Consider the following 26,112-nt stretch of genomic DNA (forward strand, 5'->3'; position numbering starts at 1 on the left):
ATGCCGGGCGGCGCTGGGCTGCGGCGGGCGCTGCTGGGAGCGCGGCGGGCGGCGGGCGGCGCCGGGAGCCCCGCGGCCATGGTGAGGGTGAGGGGGGAGCGCCCCGGGCCCAGGCGCGGGGTGGAGGGGCCCCACACGGACAGGCCGCGGGCCCGGCTCAGTCCCCGGCCCTGCTCCCTGGGAACTGGGGGAATTGGGATTGCTCAGCCTGGAGAGGCCTCCGGGGAGACCTGGTTGCACCGTTCAGTACGCCAAGGGGCATGGGGAGAGCTGGAGAGGATTTTGGGCAAGGGCGTGGACGGAGACCATAAGGGGGAGTGGCTTCACACTGATGGAAGGTTAGATGGGCTATCGGGGAGAAATTCCTCCCCGTGGGAGTGATGAGACCCTGGCACAGGCTGCGCAGAGAAGCTGAGACTGCCCCATCCCTGAAGTGTTCATCCGGGCTGGATGGGGTGTGGAACAGCCTGGTGTGGTGGAACGTGCCCCTGCACATACAGGGGGTGGAACAGGATGGGCTTTAAGATCCCTTCCAGCCCAGATCATTCTGAGATTCTCCCTGTGTCCCTCCACCATCCCACCTCATGGCTGATAATGAACAGCACGGGCAGGGTTCAACCCTTGCCCCTCAGGCATGAGTTAGTTCTAATTTTTTTTTTTTTTTTTGTACTTAATGACTGTTTTGCCGGAGCTTTCTCTAAACAAACATTATTGATCGCTTGGTCAGGGCCGCTGGGCCCTGAGTGTGGGTCAGATGCCAGCTCCTGGGATGCTCAGTCAGCATTGGCACCCAGTGCCTGTTCTGCTTCCCTGGGGCCTGGCTGTGCCGATGATGAGCTGCTGAGGGCTGTGAGCATGGAAATGCAATTGGAACATCTCACTTTATCCTTCCTGCTTTCTGCTACATTTCTGAACATCATGATGTGTCAAGGGGCTGACTCAGGCTGTGGCCTCCACAGTGCAACAGGTGCTCAGTGTTCAAAGGGCCTGCATCAAATGTAGTCTCCATATTCTGCTAAAAACCCCATGATCGAATTTCAGGTCACAGTCACAGTCTTGTTAATGGGCATGTGTCAGGTGAGGTGTCAGAAGGGCACTGCAGTGTCTCCAGAGCTGGCACAGGACATCTCTCTGCCAGCTGGTGGAATGGAACTTTTGTTGTGTCCTGGTCACAGTTCTGGACTTTGCTATCTCAAAAAAAACCACCCACCCTCATGATGTTTTGTGCATTTGCAGACTAATTTCATCTTGTGCCAGATAAAACAGTACATTTCAAGACAGCCTTTAGCTTTGGTGATTTGTGTATATTCTGGAAAAAAACCAGAAGACTAAGAAATTTATGCCTATGACTACAGCTGTAGCAATGAAAAATCTGAAATTTTTATTGTTGCGAGCCCAGTGTTGTGTTCGAAGTGTGAAGAGCCTAAATTAGTTCAGTTTGGGAGTTGTAAAACCCATTTCTTGTTACATCTCTGTATCCCCCTAAACATATACAGCAGCAGTATTGCTGTTAGATTTACTTGCTCCATTTGGGACTTTTTATCCTATGTTATTGGTGAAAATGTTGCTCCTTGGCCCTTGTGCAGCTTAAGGTTGCATTAATGGCATTAATTCCTGCTCTGCTCAGACTCTCAGCCCCATCTGGTGGCACCAGGGCTCCCACTGGAGCACTGGCTGGCAAAGGTGAAAACTCCTGAGCTGCTGACCTGGTGGCAGGTTGTCACTGGCCTTCCATGTCTGAGTGAACCTCTGGAGCAAAACTGCCTTTCTGGAGAATCTCAAAAAGCTGAGCCAGCTGCTAAAATAAGGACTAAACCAATCTGAATGTAGCTGTACTGGGGAGAAAGGTTCTTCCCACTAAAGCATTGCATTTATTATGAGAGTCTGAGACAGAATATCAGAATGTTCAGAATATGTCTGAGGAAGGGCTCATGCTCTTAGTTCCTGCTTTTAGAAAAGGTATCAAACCTCTTCCAAAGTCCCCACAGAACATTGCTCTGTGTCTGGCTCTGGCTTTGTGTGTATTTCAACCCCTGATTCAGATATTTAAGCAGTGTTAATCTGTTATGCCTGTGCTCCCAGTGGCATTAGGAGGACTCCTGTCACTTTAGGTAAGCCATACTTAAACACTGGTGCTTTTACCAGTAGCTTTATGCTTTTTGAAATTGTACCTGTATTGTCATTTTTTCCTTTTAATTTAGTTACAGAGTTCTTTGTTCCTTGTAGAACTCCGCAGTGCATGCTGTCTTAAAAGTCTATTCCCACTTTCTTAAAATAGTAAAATGCAGAGTAGGTAGAGTGCAATCTCCTGTTTCTCTTCTCTCTTTTGAAATAGGTATTTCCTGATATCTTTTAGCCTTATAATTGTACATTTAGCAAATGATGTAAATCATCCTTTACTTACCAGAAAGAATGGAACAGTTGAAAATTAAATGTGATTGTACAGCATCTGGATAATTCAGATGACCAAGGTTACAGGTATGCTGATGTCCATCTTCATTCCTAGGAAAGAGTCTGTTTTTCACTAATTTTGTACAAAAAGCACTTGGCCAAACTTACCTGCCCAAACAGAAATGGTAGGCCTTGACTGATTTAGGTTAAACTGGTTTGTGAAATTATTAACAGTAAGAAACTGCACAGTGAATTTTCCATGTCCTCACCTTTGCACAGTTTCATCGTGTGGTTTTTTTATTGTTGTACAAAAGAGAACCTCAGCATCACTTGTGCCATGCCTTCATTTTTTCCCCTCAATAGTCCTCCCAGTCTCACTGGTTGACGACAGAGGAAAGGAATCAAGTTTTACTGGATCTCAAAGCTTCAGGCTGGTCTGAGCTGGGAGAAAGAGATGCCATCTACAAGGAGTTCAATTTCAAAAATTTTAATCAGGTAATGATTGTTATATGCTACTTTTAATATAAAGGAAATGTAATTGCTTTAATTTCCATACAATCCTGATGGGAAAATATTTATATTCAGAAGTTTGGGAGTATCCTGGTGGGGCCAAATCCTCTTGGATTTGCCCTGATGAATTGCTCTCAGATTCTGATCTCATTAGGTGGAGTAAATTAATTCCATGTTGTAGTTGATAAGTTGATTTGTTCTAATATTACAGTTTCTTGATTATAATATTCAGGTTAGGGTCAAGGTTGGTATTGTGGAATCAGACAAAACAGTATTTGATCCTGATTTTTTTTTTTTTCATTACTAGCACTCATAAATAAATGCTGGAAATACATAACTGATGGGCAGTAGGGATCATTTTTGGCAGGGAAATACATGAGAAAAAATGGGTAAATATAAGAAAGAACAGAAACTTTGGCAAGCAAGGTGGGGAAAATGGGAATGTTTCACCTTCTAAACAGGAAGACAAAGTTCTAGTATATCCTTGATTGAGTTGTAATAGCTGATGTTGCAGTGTCTTTGGCACAGAGTGCACAGAGTGCTGGTTTCTATTTACCTCACTGGGGTTTTGTTTGGAGACAGGATCCGGAGCCACATCTCACACTCAAGAACTTGTCTCAGACATCAGTTGCAAACTTACTTTAGAAATACTGAATTTGTCTTGAGATCCCTGTTCAGCTACATTCCACTGAAAATTCCCTTCTGAGGAACCATGACATTTCTTAGAAAAAGTCATGTTCCCAGTGTGCCTTTCCTTTCTGTTTTATTTCAGAGGGAGGGGTGAGCTCTTTCTTGGAAGGGAAAGAATTTCTAGGGGTTTGTTGGAACAATGAGTCTCACTGAGCTGGTTCTTTCCCTCATTATGGAGGGACATGGCCAGCTCCAGTTTGGGAATGCTGTGGATGTGTGTAGGGACCAGGACCTGTGCTGTGAGCTGTTTATTTATATGGCTGTGCCTAAACCTAGGACAAGATGTTTTAGGAAACCACAGTGAGCTGGATAAGCAACAAATTGTAATGCTGGCCCTTTTCTTCACTATTTCAGTAGTTGTCATAGTAAGGAAAGCCCAGGGAGTAGAGAGAAGGTGGGTGAGGTGAGCTGGGAGAAAGCAAAAGAGAAAACAACTGCAGAAAAATCCAGCTCATTAGCAGGACAGTGCTGGTCCAGGGAGCACATCCAGAGCCCTGAGTACATTTTTAACCTGGATGTTAATACAGAGCAAATAGAACCCAATCAGTTCATTCAGAGGGCAGTGAAGGGGAGAAGCCCATGAGAGGGAGCTCACAGGAAACCTTGGTGGGATGTGCTGGCAGCTGGGGGCTGGAGCAACCAGGAATGAGGCAGGATAGAAGTGACCTTTGGAAGAGCTGAGATTTTCTGACTTTGAATATTCATGAAATGGCATCTCTGCATGGTTTTGGTCAAAGTCTTTGTTGGTTCAGCACAACTAGAAATGAAGTTCTCCCAAAGTTAATTAAAAAGTGGTTTTGCCCACTGTAAATCAGTAACTGAGTCTGATCAGATGGATTTGCAGTCCCTGTCAGAAAACAGACAGGTGAGGAGAAAATCAGTGTCCTGCACCAGGAGATAAATGGAAAATGCATTGCTTTGACAAAAATCTACAAAGTTATGGGTTTTTTGACAGTGTAGATTCATCATACAGCATAGGTAGATATCCATATGCCTTCCTGATCTGAAGGTAGATGAAGCACATACCAGTATAGGAAGTTGAGTATATGTAAATTAGCTTATTGGTAAATGATGAACTGTATGTTTATACTTTTAGTCCGTGGGAAGAGTACTTTAAAAATTGCCACTTGAATTGTTCAGGATATTAGAGGAGTGTCTTTCATTCATAGCTGCTTTCATAGATGTAAGGCATAAATGAGAGCAGAAGCTGGGAGCTGGCTTCAGAATGGAATTTCTGCCTCCACTTGGGAGAAGAAGCCATGCAGGTGGGTGCTGTGGGCAGCTCTGGTTGGATCAAGTGTAAATGTAAATATCTAAGGCCAGCATTTCACCTGTTGATTTTTATTTACTGGATTTACTGCAGTGTCCCCTTTGCAGTTGCAGAGGGCAGAAATCATTCCTGTTCTTGTAGTCCAGAAGCAGGCTCAACATGCAGATCCCAAGGGCATTGGATCCTTAGCTGGTATTAGAGAGCTGGTATTTGCCTCTCAATAAGTCGAAGCTGAAAATAAATTTAAATTATGCATGTATGTTAAATTTTATCAAATTATGCATATGAGCTGGTATTTATAATGACTATTAGTAAATACTGTGTTTACTACAACCTGGAAAACAAATGACCAAAGTGGAGCTATACCTGCCTTGTGCTTTGAGAATTTAGTCCTGCAATGAAAATGGAACTTGTAGGTACAACTGCTTTCATTTAATGTAATAAATATTCTATTTACAGGATTTTAAGTGTTTAGTAAAAGTCAAAGGACTGAGAAATGTCATTTCCTCAGTGATCTTCTTGCTGCCCTTTTACAGATGGCATAAAATCAGGTGTGGAAAAAAAATACCACCCCCCTCCACCCCAGAAAAAAAAAAAGTACTTGAGCTGACATGAAAGGTATTTCAAATTTATGTTTTGCAGATGATATTGGTATGATTAATGTATTCATTGCTTTTTATTTTTATTGCTTCTTGGAGCTAATGTTCGTGATGCATGGAAAATTCTGTGGCTTCAGAATCTATGCCAAGTTTACAAAGTCTGTGTATGTCAACAGATGTTAAGAATATAAACACAACTTTTATTATAAAGTTGTGCAAATGTGTAGACATTAACTTGGTTTATGTATATTATTTTCAGCATGAGAATGAAATGAAACTTCTGTGAAACAAGAGTTACTTAGATTCCTGAAGCTTTCAGGCTGAGATTAGCTCAGTTAAAAGTGATCAGCAGTGTGTTGCCTTTGTAAGGCTGACAAGCTAATGACACTTCTGGCTCAGGGAATTAGTTTGTAACCCAGAATTTGAAAGCACTGATGGTGTTTGTTAGTCTGAAGATACATTTTCATGAAAATGGACTGTGGTGGAACAATTCTCTGAAATAAACTGGAAACCAGCCTGGGATTTCTGCTGAAAGCCCTTGATTGGTTTTGTTGCTGTGGATGCCCACCAAGCACCAGTCCTGGGGCACTGGGTGGCATTGGCTCTATGTTCCCATTATGTGAGGCAGGCTCTGGGTGGGTTGATGTTCTGCATCTCATATAAAGCACAATACACCAGTGGTGGTGGGAAAAATGCAATTCAGTTGTAGAGGGGAGTGCTGTGTCTGGAAGAGCTGTGCTGATGGTACCAATACCTCTGTTCCTCCTTATGCCTTGCAATTGCCCTGAGCTGTTGCCACTCTGGATTGGCAGGTAGGCAGTGATGAGTTAACACTGGAGTCTTAACCTGCAGGACTCTCAATGGGGTGCACTTGCTCAAAGCCCCTGGGTTGAGTCACTTTTCCAAAGGAACATGTGCTTGGCAGAAAACCTCTGGCTGTGAGCGAGGTTTAGAAGAGGAGATGGACTTGGAGCACTCCATGGCAAGTCCCAGTCCCAGCTATGCATCTGGGTGCTTATCATCCTCTACAAACCTCACACCCACATCAGGGAGCTTCGTTGGGGTGTATTTCCCAGGCTGCAGGGCAGAGAGGCTTTCAGGCTATGGTGTAGCATCATGAGGGGATGCTCTCATCCATTCACATCTTTGTGCTACTGAAACAGTTCTCTTCCAGTGGAGCAAGCCCTCTGCTTCTAGTCTGCTTGAACAAAATTGGGAATTGGGATAGAAAGTTAATTTATGTCTCTAGATCATGCTGGTAACTTCTCCTAACATTTCAGGTCAGTTCACCTTGGGAGCAGTGATCTGGAAGAGTGGACAGGCCTGGTTTAAAGATGTGAATTTCTCCCAGATTCATCTCAAGCCCAGTCCTGGGCTGGATGGACAGCTGTGAAAGGCTGTGAGTACAGGAAGCCAAGTGCTCAGTTTGAGTCCTGTATCCAGCTGTTCACTTTCCCTGAATTTGCAGGAACATCTTAGCTCTGAGACTTCCATGTCTCTTGTCAAACTTGGTTGGATTTGACCAGAGGGTTTAAGGGGCAACTGGCTGTGTGATTGCGTTTCCGTTGGTAATCACACCAAGGCAGCAAATGCAGTTAGGAAATTGCAAAGGTGGGCAAGTTTACTGATGGTCAGGTTCAGAATTTACAGCTGCTTTCTTTTATAGGGTAAGTTTTTAATTAAGTTTGTTTAAAAAACAAACAAAAACCAAAAAAGCCATGTAGGAAGTCTCCATAAGACCTCTAACATCATTTTCTAAAATAACAGGAAATCAAATGCTCTAAGAGTTTTAAAGCTATTTCAGATCCATTTTTTGTCTTTTGGGGCAAGAGAGTGGAAATGGAAGATGAACCTGAATAGAGAGGACGGTACAGAGATGCTATGTACTAAGGGTAGAGGCACATGTGTCTCAGTGCAATTTGTGTCTTGGGTTTTGAGAGCATATTTAAAGATGTGCAAAAAATCTAGGAGTATTAAATAAGTTATTATTCTCATTTTGCATTTCCTTTCCAGATTTACTATCTCTCTTGTTTGGAATCTGGGAGAAAAGAATCAGACAGAGCATGTTAAGGTACATGCTTTTTTTTCTCCCTCCTGGTGATGCCAGTTTTTTTTCCTGTGTCTGTAGGGAGACATGCTCACATTTTTCCCTTTAAATTGATGATCTGTGTTGTATGATCCCAGTTGCACATCCAAACGAATGGTAGGATATGCAATGCATACTCTTGATTTCTTTCAGCAGTACTTGGTGCCAGTGCCTTCCGTATAATCTGGGTCTGTCCTTCCTTTTTCTACTCCTGGCACGTTGCTTTGTTTTTTACATTCATCAAAGGTTGGAAAATTTGGTTTTATACATATAGGTAGTGTGTTTCGTTGCCACTTTATGTACTTAATCTTTTGGCTGTTTGTCTGAAATACGTCCACGCCTTTTATGTATTGAAAACATTATATCCTTTAACTTACAATCTGCAGAGTTAAAATGAATTTTATGGTAAATACTCAGTTGTGGACCACGTCTCCAGCTTTTTATATGCCACAGCAGTCTTGTGGTTTTTTTTCTTCTCCATTGTCTGATAGTGAGGTCATTTCCAGTCCTCTTGAGATATTTTATTCCCAGCCAGATGCAGGCCATATATTAAAAGTAGCACCTGTGGCTAATATCACAGCAGCTTACCATAAATTTACATGGTAACTAGGATTATATCTGTCAAGACTGTTAAAAAATGTCTAGTTTTAATTTGATTTCCAGTATTGAAGGAGCTCTCCAACATTCTGCTTCATAACTATATTTTAAAGGTTAAAATCACTCCATTGTTAGGTTTTATAGCACTCCCAGTGCCCATTAAGTTGATTTGTTAAATGGGGGTCAGAATAAAGCAAGCTGGCTACAGGAGGATCGGAAACCAACCCATTTGTGACAAATTTAGTCCTTGAGTGTGAATCTTCTTGGAGCCCGGGGAGTGATTGGATTCAGGTGCAGCCTGTGTCAGTTGTGTTTAACCTCAAAGCTTTAGCAGCCTCAGCCCAACTGTCACTTCTGCTATTTGAAAGTTGGACCCATTTTCATACATTTTGGGGGGAATTACTATTTTTAATGTAGTATTGCTCTGCCAGCTCCTTCTGCTAGAGTTTTGCATTTGATTGCCTGTCAGCTGAAAAGAAATTATTTTTTCATCCAGATAGGTAGGTGCTGGTTTTTATGGAGGCTTTCTGAAACTGCTTCATTTTCTATTATCCTTTGAGTCCTCTCCCATATGCTGTGATTTGTGCACCTGCAAAGTTATGAAAGTATTTCTGTTGGTAGTTACGTTGTTCACTAACTTCCCAACGATTATGAATACAATAACCAATTTACAATAAATCAGAATTATTTATGAGTGGGACTTACAGAGCTGGGAATATCTTTGTATCTGAAAATAATGAATTTCGGGTGTATTTGCCTATTGACATTTGCTTTTATTAGAAACTGATAGTGAAGTTTCTTGGACTGTCAGAGGTTAACCTGCAGGCTGAAACATAGTCAATGAACTGTATCAAGTGTCTCAGAGCACAGCAGAGTAAAAATATATGATTCCTGGATGATCAAACCTTCCTTGAGTTTATTCTTGGGATTGACTGAGTAAGTAAGAGTCTCGCCTTTGAGTTGGCAGGTCAGAGTGCAGCTGTGGAACCTGGATGTGATCCACCTGCCCATGCTGCTGCCTGCCACTGCCTGTGGGATGAAGGTAGTGCAGGGTCTGGGGGAAATGAAATGAGAGGTTCCAGAGAGATGGCTTGTTTGGAGGCTTATGATTCTCCTTCCTTAGCCTTGGAGAAGGAGGAGATGACACTGGAGCTCTGGTCAGCATATCCTCTGTCCAGTGATGCTTCCAGTTAATTGGCAGTCAGTGGTGAGAAGTTACACAAAGCTTGGAGGTCTGTAGTTGGGAAAATGTGTTATCTGATTGTGTCTAAGAAGAAATTAAATCCTTGGAGCTGGGAGTTGGGAAATACGATATTTATTTTCTTCTCACAACAGTCATGATCTGCTGTATACAAACCCATAGAATCCTGGAATGGTTTGGGTTGGAAAGGATCTCAAAGCTCATCTCATTCTGAACCCCTGCCATGGGCAGGAACACCTTCCACTATCCCAGGTTGTTCCAAGCCCCTTCCAACCTGGCCTTGAACACTTCCATGGATGGGGCAGCCACAACTTCTCTGGGCAACCTGTGCCAGGGCCTCACCATCCTCACAGGGAGGAATTTCATTCCAATATCCAATCTAACCCTGCCCTCTGTCAGTTTGAGGCCATTCCCCCCTGTTCTGTCTCTCCATGCCCTTCTGAGAAGACCCTCCCTGTCTCTCGTGATGCCACTTTATAGGTGATGGTTCCTCTTTGTGCAGTTGAGTATCCTGTCTCCTCTTTGCCAGGATCTGTGTGTGCAGATGCCACCACCCTTGTGTCCCACCTGCCTGTGACAGGTGCCGTTACAGTACTCACATCACCATTATAATTTCATTGTGGCACTGCCAGTAGTGCCAGGCCACTGGGGTTATTTAAAATGTCACAATATTAATCATATTTAAATAAAAATAATTATCTTTAAATTGAAGACTCACGAGTGGTCATACGTCCTTCATGTCCTTCACCATGCAAAATGTCCCATACTGGTTGTGGTAGAGTTTGCATCAGTTTTGGCTTTTCTTTTTTTTTTTTTTTTTTTTTTGTGACTTAACTGTAATTTGGCATACTTATTTCCTTGATGAGCTAAGTGTATTTCTCCCTAGAATATACCATTATTGTATTGTTTATAATTACTGGGGTTTGGTATTTCTAATTGCTGAGTTTCCCCCTCAGTAGACCTGTTGTATCTCCTTTTATGCACTCCACTGCTTAAAATCGGCCCAGTTGACCTTTGGGCTGCTCTCCAGTTGACTCCAATACAAATGCTTTTCTTAACAGATAGATTTATTATCACTCAAGTAAAAATTACTACAGCAGTTGTCTTATACTTGTTACATGCATCGATCAGAAAATGCAAAAAAAATTATTTGTCAAAATGCCTTTTGGATCTCACAAGCTGTCTTACAGATTTGTAGCAAAAGAAAAGTTTCTCCTTTTTTTTTTTTTCAGCTGCACAGATTGATTGTTTCCATTAAACAGAACAAATAATGTTCTATCAGCCATATGGACAGTGCTCAAAGAGATAAATGGGAGCAAGTCTATGTAATTTTAGCTGCAGTGTGGGCACTTTCCATGATAAAACACCTTTGGAAAGCGAATGGAAAATTCATTTGAATTTTGAATTTGGGTTTGAATTCAGTTGAATAGCTTCGTTTGGGAAAATACAAGTGTGACTGCCTCTTTTGAAGAAGATGATCATTCAGATGAATATTTTTATCTTTTTAGTTAAGGAAAACTGGTTTCTTGAAACTCCTTTATGCAATAAAATTTATTTTTAAGGGGACACTGGAATGATGCTGGTTAAATGCAATCCTGGTTGTTTGACCTTTTGCATCCCCTTGCTTTTGGACAAACGCCTGCCTACAGTTTCAAACTGTAAATTGCCTTTAGCACCAGCAGCTCTCACTTTCTCATACTCCCACAAAGGAGCGACACTCTTTGAGATATTATTCTCTGCAGCTGCAATTAAAAATGGACTCCGGCTGGCAGAATAACCTAAAATAAAACTACAACGCCCCTATTTCAAAATTAACCATTACTCACCAAAAGCACATCAAACCCACTTAGCGGACATCCGTTAATCCCGCCGTGAGCCGCTTCAGGCTTTAATGCACACTGTTTTACACGTTAAGGGGTTTGAAGTCGCGGGCCAGCTCTGACCTTTCGCATCTGCTCCTCTCGCAGTAGGAATCTCCGCTCGCCGCTCCCTGTCAGGGCGGATTAGTGTGACAAAGTGCAGCTCTTCTGCTGGCTGCAATTTCGGGTTTTGATCAGAATTATTTCTTTCACAAACAATCACGTTTGGCTAAAATGTTACATCTGCTCTGAAAAGCCACTGGCAGGGCCCTCGTTTATCAAGGCAAGGCGTGTGGAGGTTTTTTAGCCCTCTTTTATAAAGCTGCAAACCCACGTGGCTTCTTTGGGGGAGAGCTTCCTTTCTTGCTCTTCCCCTTGGCCTTTATTGCTTTAGTTTTGTTTGGCTGAGATGAAAAGTCATTTTGAACAAACATGAAGCAGGTTGTGATGTCTTGGAGGGGTTTGGTGGGTACACAGTGGTAAGTGGGAAACCCTGTACTGAGTCAGTGCTGTACTGTTGGGTTTATTTATTGCCAAGGATGCTTTGAAGAAAAATGTTATTTATTCCTAGGATCAGAGGAAAAAGCCCTGATTACAAGATCTAACATGATTTTCCTCTGACTGGGGTGAGAATAACAACAGATAGTTAAATATATGTCTGTGTATGTTCAAGGTGTCCCTGGTTGAGGGAACATTTACTCTGTTTTACAGTGGGTGGGTGCTTGTAGTGAACAAAAATATTGTTAACTGTACAAGCCCAGAATATATGGTTTATGTAATGCCTAGTCTAACAAAAAAATCCAAGAGTTGTACAACTGGTTTCCCTTGGTGGTGTGATCATACGAATTTCTAAAAGAAATTTGGTGTTCACCAGAGGACTCAGAACTACTATTTGCCTTCCCTCCTGAGCCTGTGTCTCTGTTTCCAGATGGACCAGTGTACAAGCAGTGTGGGTTGCCCAGAGAAACCTTTGTGTTCTGGTAAAAAAACAACCAACAAAAACCCCATAGAACTTCTCAAACTATGGCTCATTGAACCATACTCTGTCACTTCCAGGCATGTGCTTGGAGCTTAAGAATGGGTGTGAAGACAGTGGATAATGTTAAGTGCAGGTTGAGTACCTGAATTGTTGGCAGGTAGGTGAGCTTTGTCCTAATAACACAGCTTCGTGTAGCTGCTTTTATCCTTTTCTCTGTGATCTGCTCCAGCCATTCTTCCAAATAGCAGAGACAGAAGATGAAGCTCAGGTCGAGGTGACCTGCAGATCCCAGAGGGAGCAGTGGGCATGGGAAACCAGGCAACAGACCTGACTGTGGGGAGCTTGAAGGATGCCCCATCTTGTCTGGGAAAATTCTTGGTCTATCCTACTCTTTTTTCCCAAATGATCTGTTGTTTCTAATGTCTTGTTTTCAAAATAACATTTGAATTTTACAGTGCAATATAAATTAGCAGGCTGCCGTGCTGGCCCAGGTAAGTCTCCTCCTGAGTTCACTGCCCCTGTGTATCATCTAAACTCTTCTACTATAAAAGGTGTCCAAACATTAAAACTTGTTCTGGCAACAGTAAGACACCTTCAGCAGTTCAGTTGAGTGAAATGATTCCCTGACTGGATCTGCAGTGAATGGTCCTTAGTTTGCATTATTGCAAATCTCTAGATCTTTTTAGCTTCTGGTTTGGCCAAGAGAATGATGGGAAAACCTGTCCAAATTCCTCACATCTCCGTAATGTTTTCTCTGTTGCATGTTTGAATTGCTGAACTTGTCTTTAAAAAAACAACTAAACCAAAAAAGCTGACAGGATAGTGGAAGATGAAATGGTCATGAGACCAACATCTTCTCTTAATCCATCATAAAGCAAAGCCTTTCTTACCACTCTTTGATGTGTTCTTAGGATCATAAATGGCAGAGATTTTGAGGATTATCAGAGGCAGGATATGATTGCCCTTGGATGCTCAGCAGAGAAAATGTTGGATATTAAACTGATAGTATATGTAGTCTTGGCCAGAAGACCAAGGAGAATTTTGTCTGAGCATCCCTGTGTTATCAACAGCATGGATGGCATGTGAACTTCACTTTCATGTCTCCAGAATGAAATCATTCCTTCACATATGAGTAAAAACAAACATTGGGGAAAATTGCAGAATATTTTGTTCTGCTGCAGTCAAATCTGTTTCATCCAAGATGTGGCATGATGGGATAATGAACTTCTCTGTTCTTCTACACCATACCTGCATTCTGTAAAAGTCAGAGGTTTTGAGGAACTTTTAGAAGTGGAATATTCACTTGAAATAATTCTGATTTGCTCTGGTTTACGATACTTTCGTGTCATGGGCTGGCACTGTGCTGTCAAGGATGATTCACTGCCCTCTGCCTTAGCAGAGGGCTCAGGTGCCTGAATTCAGAAGGTTGGAACTGCAACCTTGTTACTACTTTATTTTTATTGTGGTTTGTGTGATGACTTTATTATAGTACCGCCAGGGGTTGTACCAAACATTAATTTTGGACCAAACATTAATTTTAACATGTCAAATTATCATTGCTCTTTCAATTGTGCAGCCAAGAGAGTTTATTATTTTCAGTGCGTGATTGCTTTAGCAGGTGCTCAGTTAATGGGGACTTCACTGTGTTATTTCATGTTTTTAGGTAGGGTGCACAAAGCTCATTTTAAAAAGTCATGTTTCTTGAAATAACTACAGTAATTTCACGACTATAAGGCGCACCCTTTTGACTAAAATCTCCCCCCAAAACCGGAAGTGCGCCTTATAGTCCGGTGCGCCTTATCTGATCTACAAAGTTGCGACATTTGCCATCCCGGAAGTGAGAGCCCGTCGGCATCGGGGCCTCCCCCGTGCGGGGCGGGTCCGCCGGTATCGGGGCCTCCCCGCCGGCATCGGGGCCGCCCCCGCGCGGGGCGGACCCGCCGGCATCGGGGCCTCCCTGCCGGCATCGGGGCCGCCCCCGGGGCCACCCCCGCGCGGGGCGGACCCGCCGGCTTCGGGGCCTCCCCACCGGCATCGGGGCCTCCCCCGCGCAGGGCCGTCCCGCCGGCATCGGGGCCGCCCCCGCGCAGGGCGGACCCGCCGGTATCGGGGCCTCCCCGCCGGCATCGGGGCCGCCCCCGCGCAGGGCCGTCCCGCCGACATTGGGACGGCTCCCTTGCGGGGGGTGTTAAAGCCGCAGGAATCGGATCGGCTGCTGCGCGGGGGGGGCGAAAGCCGCAGGGATCGGATCGGCTGCTGCGCGGGCGGGGCGAAAGCCCCCGGAATCACGGCGGCCGCCGCGCGGGGTGGGCGAAAGCCCCCGGAATCACGGCGGTCGCCGCGCGGGCGGGGCGAAAACCCCCAGAAGCACGGCGGCCGCCGCGCGGGGGGGGCGAAAGCCCCCGGAAACACGGCGGCCGCCGCGCGGGGGGGGCGAAAGCCCCCGGAATCACGGCGGTCGCCGCGCGGGCGGGGCGAAAGCCCCCGGAATCACCGCAGCCGCCGCGCGGGGGGGGGCGAAAACCGCCGGAAGCACGGCGGCCGCCATGCGGAGAGGGGGAAAACCGCCAGAATCGGAGCGGCTGCCACGCGGGGAGGGGGCAAGCAGCTGGAATCGGGGCAGCGGCGGCACGGGGCAAGCCTGCCGGCATTGGGTCACCCGGAGCGCCAGGGAACTCCCGGAACAGCGGGGCCCTGGGGATGCTGCACGGAGCGGCGGTGGGCATAGCCCGGCCCTGCCGGGTACAGGCAGGCCCGGGAGCCAATGGCTGCCGGATTGAGGCGGGGCCTCGGCCAGCAAGCGTGCGGGAGGAGCTGGGGGCGGAGCCTCGCTGCAAAAAAAAAACCCGGTGCGCCTTATAGACCGGTGCGCCTTATCTGATCTACAAAGTTGCAAAATGTGCCGGCTCCCGGGGGGTGCGCCTTATAGTCCGGTGCGCCTTATGGTCGTGAAATTACTGTATTTTATTTGGTGCAAACCTCCTAAGCACAACCTCTGTATCCCTTTTTTTAACACAAAGCACAAAAATGACTTGAGAGATGGAGAGCTGCATTGAGATTATGTCGTGGCTGAAGGATTTCTTCCGTGTTCTAGTTCAGTCCTGAAACTTGGGATTATTTCCCTCTTTTTTTTCCTGGAAAATGTAATTTAGAGACCTACAGTTTTTAATAAATAAAATAATATTTATTAATCTATATTTATAAGTACTGAGGGACCTGGGGAAAAAAAAGGAAAAATAAAAGCATTTATTTTCTGTATTCTGGTATGAAATGATGCATCACAAATACCACATGACCTAGTTCCAGGTGTGGTTGGGACTTAGGGTGTCTGCTTATTTTGCAGAAGTTGTTACGGGCAACTATCACTATATTTATCTACCCATAAACAAATGAATGTATTTTGTAACATGGTTGTATTGGCATTGAAACATTTATCACTTCCAAAAAGTTTTTATGCTGCCTTAAGCCATCTCTCACTTCTACTCCATCAAGTCTATAAATCTTTCTGGTGGAACAGGTGATTAGTTTTGGTATGAAGTCTGTTTATTGAATCACCAACAATGTTATCTGTGTTCTGTTCATGAAAGCCAATCATGGCAAATACAATCACTTAAAATAAAAAGGAGAACAGGAAAAAATACCCTCAGCATGGGGGCTGCTGGAAAAGTCAAGATGTGATGAAGAAGAAAATACACCATGTAACATTTTGTGTTTTATTGCTATCAGTAAGAGAAAGAAGGCCTAAATTCAGCAGTTGTTAAAATCCTGATATAAACAGGTTTAGAAAAGATCAGGTTGAGGTTTGTTGTGCAGATGGCACAAGCGTTTTTACATACTAAATGAGCTTGAGAGGGGGAGGAGAGCAAAGCAAGGATTTAAGTGCAGCAGCTGAGTGCTCTCTACCTTCCTCAAAGTCCCTTTCCTTGCACTAATCTGTGTCCATTGGCTATAGCAAAATAATTGAATTTGCTTTTCAAACTTGTTGAATCCCAGATGGAGTAAATGACACTTGCATCTGCTTTATGACTCTTAATGGTTTTAAGGTGAAAGAGGGTAGATTTAGATTGGATATAGAAAGAAATTCTTCCCTGTGAGGGTGGTGAGGCCCTGGCACAGGTTGCTCAGAAAAGCTGGGAATGCTCCAGCTGGGAGTGTTCAAGGCCAGGTTGAATGGAGCTTGGAGCAACCTGGGATGGTGGAAGATGTTCCTGCCTGTGTCAGGGGATTAGAAATAGATGGTGTTTTAAGTGTTGCAGCCCAAACCATTCTGTCCTCTGATTCTGTGAAGTCCTAGCTTCAGTCACTGCTGAGCTGGGAAGATGAAGCCTTAAACTCTGATCTCTTTGGGGAGCTGCATCTCAAGCACTGCCAGAACTGTGTGGTGTATACTGCTGCACTGGGTCTGGAGGGTGCTGAGTGAGTGCAAACTTCCCTTTGCCACAAGTAGCGTGGGCTTTTCCTGGGACAGAATTCCTGAAATTGCCTTTGGTCATCTCCTGCAGCTCTTGACATTGTACCAGTACCTGTGTGAGAAACGTCCCCATGGAGGCAGGGCTGTGCTTCCCAGCTCCACTCCTCTCTGCCTCCATTTATTCTTCATCTTCTTCAAATTGGTAAATCATATGACAATAAACAGAAATACTCTCAGTGAAGAGAGAAGGGGAAACTGTTGTTTATCTGGTCAGGTGGTTTAGATTAGCAGTGATGCTGGTCTGTATTATGTTACTTTAAATCATAGTGTCCCAACAGGACATAAATTATAAAGATTGTTACAGTATGTTTCATCCAATGTAAGATCAACAAATCGGAATAATTTTTCTAATAGGAAAATCAGTGCTTTGGCAAGGTTATTGTTGAAGAATTTAATTTAACTTGAGCTTTGCTTGCATTATTTCTTAATATATAAAAACTATTTGCATAATATACCACATATAAACATTTTTAAAATCAAAGGCAAGAATGCCTTTTCCAAGATTACATGGAGTGGCAAACTACTTAGAATAGATCAGTGTTTGTGCTTTTGCTGTCAGAAATGTTTGATATAGAGCTGGCAAGCTGGTTTCTTAACTGACATAATTGTAAACAAGTGTTGGGAGACAGAAACAGCATTCTTTGGAGAACATGGTGTAAAGGTTTGCACGTTCCCTGCTGCACATCTAACACAGCAACACTTAGAGCTGCAATAGGAATGTAAATAGGTAACTTTTTTTAGAGTGTAAAGCAGCATTGCACTTTTGTGTCAGTGATGTGTGCAGATAAGTATGGGGGATGCAAGTGGTCAGCTCTGGATTTTCAAAGAACATTGTGAATGCAGAAGAACATTGACAATTCAGTTGGAAATTGGAGTTGTGGGGTGTTTACAGTTTCAGATACTGCTATGAAGACAGAAGTGGCATCTCAGTCCATGCCAGTGTGTCTCTGGTGTTATTCTTCCATCCTTTCCCTTCATTATTATCCTTCAGAGTTAAGAGCACTGCTCTCCCCAGTCATAAGTGATGCTGTGGAATGGAAGAGTTGCCTCCATTCACAATATCTTGGTGCTTGAAGCTATTTCTACCAGTGGTTCATCAGGTGTTGTTCACCTTCAGACTCTGTTGGCTGCCCATGCCAGGATGGGGTGGAATGGAGAGAGAATTGTAGGCACAATGCCTGATCTGCTTTGTCCATGCCTTGAAGCCTCAGCAGAGAGTCGGGGGACATGACTATCCTCAATTTAGCTCTATTTTGGTGTATGATTATTTGCATTCTTAATTACTGTCCTGTTCATAGATTCATGTTGAATAGTGGGGGAGCAATGAGAAGATGTTCACCTGATTTATGTTGTGTATGAATCCACAGACAGAAAAAAGGAGGAAAATACCTAATGCCATGTGGATCCAGTGTCCCTGAGGATGGTTCAGGCAGATTGATGATGTCACCGGAGAAGAATCCCAATATGGGCATGTGGTTTTGGGAGTGAATACCTGTCCTTCTGTGCAGCAAACACCTTTTTAAATATTAGTTAGATTCCTCTTTTTTTTGTGTTTTAACTGTGTTGTCATTTTCAGATAAAGAGTGTAGCTTTGTAATGTGATTTATGCATAATTATACAATAAAAGTATTTAGTGATGGAGTAAATAGAATCAAAATGAAACAAAGTCCATTTTTTTCCTAAGAGCACAAGAGAAAATGTTGTGAGAGGCCTCGTGACTAGCAGCTAATTCTGACTTACAATATCTTGACTTTACAGAGCTTTTTTCTTTTACCTGCTGGTTTGTAGCTCACTCTTAGGTAGTAATATCATCTGGATATGTGAAAGCTTCTGGAGTTTGGGAGTGAGCCTTAGTGGTTAATTTTATTGTTACAAGTGTCAAACTGCTAAGGAGAATACATGCTGTACCCTGCGTACTTTTTACTCAGGTGAGTGGAGAGCAGATGTGTGAGGTGTAGTCATATCCTGTGTGACAGTGTCACTGTAACCTGAGTAATTTATTAATTTCCCACTGATAAATGGTACAGATGCAGCCTGGGTGGCGGGGGAAGAGAAGACAGGTAGCCCTCACACTGCAGGTCAGGGTTAATGCTACCTCCAGCGTTATAATGACAGATGGGAGGCAGAAAAACCTTAATGTACTTGTGATTAGCACATGCTTTCCTTGGCTGGGCGTCCAGAGGATTTAAGAAGCCTGAGTGCACACTTCATTTTAAAACAAACAAACAAATAAAAAGCGTGCGTGGTTATAGTGTTGAGCCTTTCAGCTGTTTTGCTTAAATACCTCCACTTGGAGTCAAGTACTGTCAGCTGCTTGCTTCTGGAGATGTGCAGGGATGATCCATCACGGGGGACTCGCAGTGGGTGATGTATGAGCACAACACAACGACCTGTGAGCCTTTGATGTATAACTCATCAAGATAATGTTGGCAAGCATTGTACAAGAGCAGTATGTTTTAAAAGTATTAAGATGAATGGATTCCTTGCTTAAGAAGTGTGAAAGGAAGAATAATAGCAGATTAGCTTTGGGATCCTGCAGTTCTCCCAGAGCTGTGCAGCGCTGTGCGGACCAGAGGGGTGGATGAAATTTCATGTTTCCTCTCACTTCTGACAGCAGTGTCTGGCCCTGGTTTTCCCATTCTCAGGCAACTAAAGTAACATTAAGTCTTATTTTTTGATAGTGGATGATTACATCAGTTTCAAGAGCAGCTTGACCAGTCACAAAGCATTATGAGACAGCTGAATCTTTATAAAGTTTACTTTGGGGTTTTTTCACTTTTTTGGTTAGCTTGTTTTTCTAAGAGTAGCCCTGATTTTTATCCAATGGAGACATAACAGGGCTACTAGTATTTAAGGAACATTTTAGATGTTACGGCTGAAACACCATTAGTTTTTAGTTCCTTCTTTCATGATCTTAACAGACATGAAGGGAAGAGACGTGCCAGCACATCCAAGGCATCTTGTCCATGCAGGATTACTGCACTCCTTAGTTATATTGCTCTTCATGGTTCATTGCAGGGACTGTGCACTCTGCCACCCCTTGGGTGGTGGGATCTACTTATATGGAGTCCCCTGAATGTCTGGATATTTTTTAGCCCAAATGTCCTAAAAGGGTTAGGTTAAAAATGTGTCTAGTATGCTTATTACTGAAAAACCAGAATACTTCATAATATATACTACATTGAAGTATCCTCTAATACTTATTTATGGCTTCTAGAAAATGCACAATCCCTTTCTTTCTCTTGTCTTTTTATTTTTGAGGAAAAAATCAGAAAAAGTTCTTGTCTGGGACTGAGATCCCTGCTATTAATAGAGTGAAACTCAAGACTGTGTTGGGTCTCACTGTCATGAGTGAAGTGGTTGTCCCAGTTTTATCGAGAAACGTGTGATGGTCTGATAAACTCTGCCCACCAGTGCAGTCTTGACAATGATCTTGCACTGCAGACTGCATAATAATTTTCATTATTTTTAATTAAAGTTGAAGAAGTGCAGACTCCTGCTCAAATTAAGGTTGGTTGTGTTGCCGGAATGCGGTAATTACTTTAATTGATCACAAGATAGTTTCCTTGATCACCAATTAGACCAAATTACCGATCAAGTTTCAAGACGTGAAGAAATGTCCAAACTGATTTTGTGTAATAGAGTTTTCATATCTAATCAAACCTAAAGATCTTTTCCTTGCAGAGCCAGTTGTATTTTCCCAAAGAAAGGTTAAGGCTCTACAAATACAAAGGTGATTAATAAACAATAGCATTCCAATTCATTTAATTAGGAAAGGAAGTATTTAAGACCGTTATGAAGATTGTGTTGGTGAAATTGCTCAGCTCATTTTTTTAGTGAGAGATACATTTTGTGTGTAATAAAAGTAAACTAAAATGCAAAGAGTAAGTTGCTGTGGGTAGTGTGCAGTGAGGGAGAACGTCTCCAAGCAGTGCAAGGCATGCACAACAGTGGGCAGGCTTCGTCCACTGTGACACTGGATTGCCCTGACTGGGACAGTTGAGGGAGGGCTGCAGGAGGAACAATCAGCAGTATGTGTCCTGAGGAGAGTCCTCTGTGCTGGAATTTATTCCTTTTCATGAGTTGGACAGCCTCAAGTTGAGCAGTCTTTGGTAGGATGAACAGTTTTGTGACCGCTGTCCATTTTATCCAGCTGGAGACTCTCTGTGGGGCAGTGAGGATGTCGTGTTGGACTGGGGGGATTTGGTGGCCTACTGATGAGGAGGATTTGTCATCTGAAGTGTGGAGGAAGGTTTACAGAGCAAATTAGTTTTTTAGAGTAATTTGTGTGTATAATTCTCTCTGTATGCTTTCGTTAGAGCAATGATTATTGTTTCATCATCAGTGACTGCAGTGTGACCTGGGTCTGTACCTGGGCAGGTGAGTTCCTGGGATGAACAGATGCCAGAGGGTTTTATAAATTTATTTTTACTTTTTACCTTGCTATTTATTTCTTTACAGGCAATTTGGTTGCAGACACATCGCTGTTTTAAACTCTTGAGGATATATCTGTGTACAGATTGCTGTATTGAAAATAGCATTCTTATTAAGACCACAGACATTCTAAAAACATTTAAATCAAGACTATTAATGGAGAAGTTTTCCAAATCATTGCTAACATCTGATGCACAACTTGCAGCTTTTTTCTTCAAAGCATGCTGCTAAAATGTGGGTAAATTTTTAAAAGTAATTGTTCACTCAAAGAAAAACTAAACTGAGCAAAAGCTTCAAGGGAAGTTAGATTCTTCTGAATTTTGGAAAGCTCTTGGGTCAAAGAAAAAAAGCTTTTTAATTGCTGACAGTTTGGTGATTTCCAAATGACAAACCTCATTGGAATGATTTTCTCTGATTATAACGTTTGCATTCATTTGACTGGCAAAGCGACCAACAAAGTAATTCCTCATCCAGGCACCAATTCTTTTTTTTCCTTAAAGGTTTTTGCAATTTGTGAGAGGGAAAAAGACTTGAAACTATTATCAACCATTATATGTTATTCATTGACCACATGTTTGTTTGAAATGGCCATCACTTGGTGGAATGTGGGCTATATAGATTCTCTTCCATAAATTAGCACTAAAAACCTACCTAAATCAGGTATGGTTTTGTGGAGATTGTTGTATTATAATCTGAACCAGACTGTAATGTGGATGTTCCTGTAGCTGTGCATGTTAATTCAGGTCCTGAACCCAATGGATGGAGGTTGGTTTGAACAAAGCATGCTGCTGACAGGCGTCCTGCTCACGCTCCCAGGCCCTTCGGGCCCCACTGCATAATTACAGTCTTGATTTGCATGGACATTCTAATTTGCTTTATAATGCAGTGATTTTCTTCTAAGTATTTTGGCAAGGGCCTGCTATTATTTTCCTTTTGAGCCTATGATAAAACCTGCGTCCTGGGGGAGCATGTAGGGACAGAGGATTGGAAAACCTATTTTAATTCATTTAAAGGGAAAATATGTCTCATAAAGCAGAAGGGCAGGCCCACCTGCTGCCTTTTTCTCCCAAGTAAAATAAATAGCAAAATGGTTAAATGGAGGGATGTATTTCTGGAAGCAGTGTTGATCATACTGTGGCATGGTGCTTAATGAGAAATGGCACATTTCTAAAATGCAGTAGGGGATGTGGGACTTGGGATGGATATTTAAAATCCTTGCTGATGCCAGAGGTAAAATCATTGCTGTCGTGCAATAGCATTGAGTCCTGGGCTGTCACATTGAGCAGGGTGATTTACCAGGGTGTGCAGGGGATCATTTCAGCTATATTGGAAAATGCACCAGTGGCATGAGAAGTTAAATGCCTCTTTAGCGCACACAAACCCATGGTGCAGCCATCTGGGCCATCTTGAGGAGATTTTGAGATTTTGGAGTGAATCTTGCCAGTCCACTACCAATCCTGGCAGGTGGAGGGGTATTTTCCTCTTTGCTCTCTCTTTCCCTAGGCTTTTGGATTTATGACACGTGTTGCTCTGCAAGCAGAGAAGATGAATCACCACCCGGAATGGTTTAATGTCTACAGCAAGGTAACGTGTTCACCTTTCCTAGTTACTCACACAGCAGTGGAGTTAAGGAGACTAACTCCTCTGGTCCATTCTCTCTGCCTTTATTCGTAGCTTGCCTACAAGGTAAGGGAATGGGAAATGTGTCCATAAAGAGATTTGAGATTTTAAAGAGATGCTGAGATTTGCAGTGGTGAGCAATCAAGAATGAAGCTCTTTGCTCCTGCTGCCAGCTGTATGGTTGAGGCTGTGGCTTCACCTCTGTCTGAGATCTAAAAATAAAACAGAAGCCTTTAAATTCTTATTTAGCCAACCTGAATAAACTACTCTTTTAACTATTCACCAGCTCTTATTCCTGTCTGTGCAGCAGGTCAGGAACTCAGAAGTGTAGGGTAGCAGACTGTTGGTACCTAAATGGGAGCCTGGCAGTCTCAATTTAAATTTGATTTTTAAAAAATTGTAGGCTCCTATGTCTCAATATAGCAGCTTATAAAATTTGTTTATAATATTACCTAACTGATGGTGGTCTCATATTTACAAGGATTACAAGGATTACTGCAACCCTCGAATGAAAGGTGCTGTGTGAAGGGAGAAATTATTGCTCTCCCTTCAGTTTTATTTTCTAATACTTCTCATTGCATTGTATCACACTTTTTGTTGTAGCATTTAGTGAATAAATGGCAATCCCACTAAAAATATACAAAAAGAAAGGACATGTGGACAAGCAGCCTGTAGCTCAGACCACTACCTCCAGAGCAGGACATCCCACCCCTTCCTGCAGCTGAAGCTCCCAGCAGAGACTCTTCCTCATCAGCCCTTCATGTCATTCTGTTCAAGGGACGTTAAATGATGACTGGGAAAAAACCTGATCACCTACTCTTCCTGATTTTGTTGGATTTCTAGAATATTCAGAATTTGTCTTTTTATTCCCTTTGAGTCTTCCCAAAATATCAGTCAAAGGCAAGACAAAATAATGCCCAACTTTTCATGTGGCTCAGTCTAAACAGACCTGTGAGACCAATACTTTTTTTTTTTTAAAATTAATCTGCAGCAAGCTTGAGAATTTTTTCACCTTTGGGATGCTGGTTTTAAACAAAATGTGAGCTCCTGACCCAGCTCTTGGCAGCTTGGTCACTGGCCCAGGTTCTTCATGAAACTGATTCATGGAATTTAAATGTAAAGAGTGAATGATTTAATCAGACACCTTTTCTTGGATAAAACCCAAGAATTCAAAGCCTGTGTTATTCTGCAGAGGGGCTCATCTGGTGAGATTCCAGGCTCTGTAAAGCCTCCTCACCTACAGCGTTTTCTGGTTTTCGTTGAGCAGGGAGGGTCCAGCTTGGTGCTTGTCAGGAGCACCAAGTAGAACCAGCTCACTATGGAGACACACTGGCGTTCCCAATGAACTGCTGTTCAGCTTAATGTCAGAGATCAAAATGTCTTTGTAACCTCTTTCTTTTCCTTTGTGATAGGTTCAGATAACTCTGATTTCCCACGACTGCGGTGGACTGACCAAGAGAGATGTGAAGCTGGCTCAGTTTATTGACAAAGCTGCTGCCTCAGTTTAACCAGGATGTAAAAGGCTTTAATACAGTGTCCACCTATATTTTGTGTTTAAATGGGACCCTCTTTCCTTGTAATCTTGATTTCCAAAACCTGTAGAGGAAAAATGTTTTATAAAGGGAGTGGCTGAGCTTGTCTGACCTTCTGTACCTTAGTCTTGAGACCCCTTTAGATCCCTGTGCTTGTCCTTTCCCAATGCTGGGTCTGCAGGAGGATGTAGCGGATAAACCCGCAATAAATAAATTTTCAGCAGTTCTTTTCTAGAAACTAAACTGAGCTGCAATGAAACCAGTAGCCCACCCATGTGGGCTAAGCCCACGGGACTGGTGGCAGCTGCTGTATGAGTTTCCCCTGTGCCTGGTGACTTCCCTCCTATAGATTTGTAAATATCTGCACTTCAAACAGTGTAAGAGCAGCCTGGCCAGGTCAGTCCCCTCTGGCTGGTACCATCATCTCTGCCAGTGACAAGTGCCAGGACACGGGGCAGAGCAGTGCAAGCTGCTGCTGATGTGTCCTTGGCGTTACAGCTCAACTGGCAGGAACAGCTGTATCCAGAGCTGCTGCTTGAGAGCTTTTCCCCATCTGAGAGTATAGAATCACATAACCACAGACTGCTTTGGGTTGGAAGGAACCTTAAAGCTCATCTTGTTTCACCCCCCTGCTGTGGGCAGGGTCACCTTCCACTGGATCAGTTTGCTCCAAGCTCCATCCAGGCTGGTTTGGACACTCCCAGATGCAGGACTGGATCTTGGAGTTGCTGAAAACGTTAGCACTGGTACTGCAAATACAAAAAAGTTCCAGTGAGCTCCCAGCTCTCCCACCATTAAATGAAGCACGTGCTTAAGTGCTTGGCCAGGTCAGTGCTCAGCACCGTGCAGGATTGAGACACTGTTGGTAGTTCAGTGCTCCAGTACCTGCTGGATCAGGCAGGGGGTTGCTTGGCCCAGTGCCTGGAGCCCTGGCCAGGGCTGCCGGTGGTGAAGGAAGTGGCATTAGCAGGATTCTTGCTAAGCTGGGCTTGACTGAAGCTATGCTCACCCACTTTTTTTTCATAGCTAGAATTACTCGTTGCAAACATTGTTGCAGGAGTTGCAGATCCCTCTGACAACGTTTAAAATAATTTTTTCTGTGGTTTGAAATGCCTTTGTTTTTATCCTGTGATCCTCCCCGAGACAGATTTCCAGTGCCGGCAGGGAGATTTCATCCTGCTCAAAGCTTGCAGGAAGGCCTCTACTAGTTCTGCTGAGTGCCCCCAGCATGCTCTGTCATGCCCTGTGAGCAGCTCCGGCTGCGGCGCTCCCGGGAGATTGACACCTCCGAAATGCCGCAGTGCATTGCTCAGATGACACCAGCGGCACCGCCACCAGCTACCGAGAAGTGAGAGGCACGGCTGCCAAAATCTATATCGGGCCTACATGCGAGGTGTGTGGTCTCTCAGATATTTTGGGATGCAAAATGCCATGAGCTGCTGCCCAAGTGACTGTGTTGATAAAATGAGAAATATATTTTTTGTAAATCCTTAGCAAACGCACCATCACGTGCTAATTGGTCACACATAGGAAGCAAGGTGTTGGGGTTTATTGTCAGTAACCCTACTTGGGATATCAAGTTAATACCTAAAAAGACCCAAATTCAGACTTCGTGCTCAGCTGTTCTTTTCTCACAAGTGCCTTTCCCCAGTGAAGTGGAGGATTTCCCTGATATGGTTTGAAAATGGTCACTGTTGTTAGGAGGGAATAAAACTAAAACAAACAACCAGGCTGTGATGTCTTCTGTTACTGGTGGGGAAGTGAAATGAGCTTCACCCAAAGTTTTGACAACATCTCTAATGAACTGTGAAAAGTCTGTTGTTCAGAATTTATATATAACACATGGGCTTTGAATAAAACCAATAAAATCAAA

General features: G+C 43.4%; 1 protein-coding gene across 2 annotated transcripts; it reads left to right on the forward strand.

Annotated features, from left to right (window-relative positions):
- PCBD2 (pterin-4 alpha-carbinolamine dehydratase 2) lies at positions 1-26,112 on the forward strand. Of its 2 annotated transcripts, none has more exons than XM_033073065.2 (4): positions 1-81; positions 2,755-2,886; positions 22,591-22,671; positions 24,120-26,112. In XM_033073065.2, exons 1-4 carry the CDS (start codon positions 1-3, stop codon positions 24,213-24,215), a joined length of 390 nt encoding a protein of 129 aa, XP_032928956.1. In that variant the 3' UTR covers positions 24,216-26,112. The 2 variants fall into 2 exon arrangements, with proteins under 2 accessions (XP_032928956.1, XP_032928957.1); XM_033073066.2 differs by having other exon boundaries at positions 52-87.

Source organism: Catharus ustulatus, chromosome 15 (genome assembly GCF_009819885.2).
Source record: "Catharus ustulatus isolate bCatUst1 chromosome 15, bCatUst1.pri.v2, whole genome shotgun sequence".
In the NCBI taxonomy this organism is placed as follows: domain Eukaryota; kingdom Metazoa; phylum Chordata; class Aves; order Passeriformes; family Turdidae; genus Catharus; species Catharus ustulatus.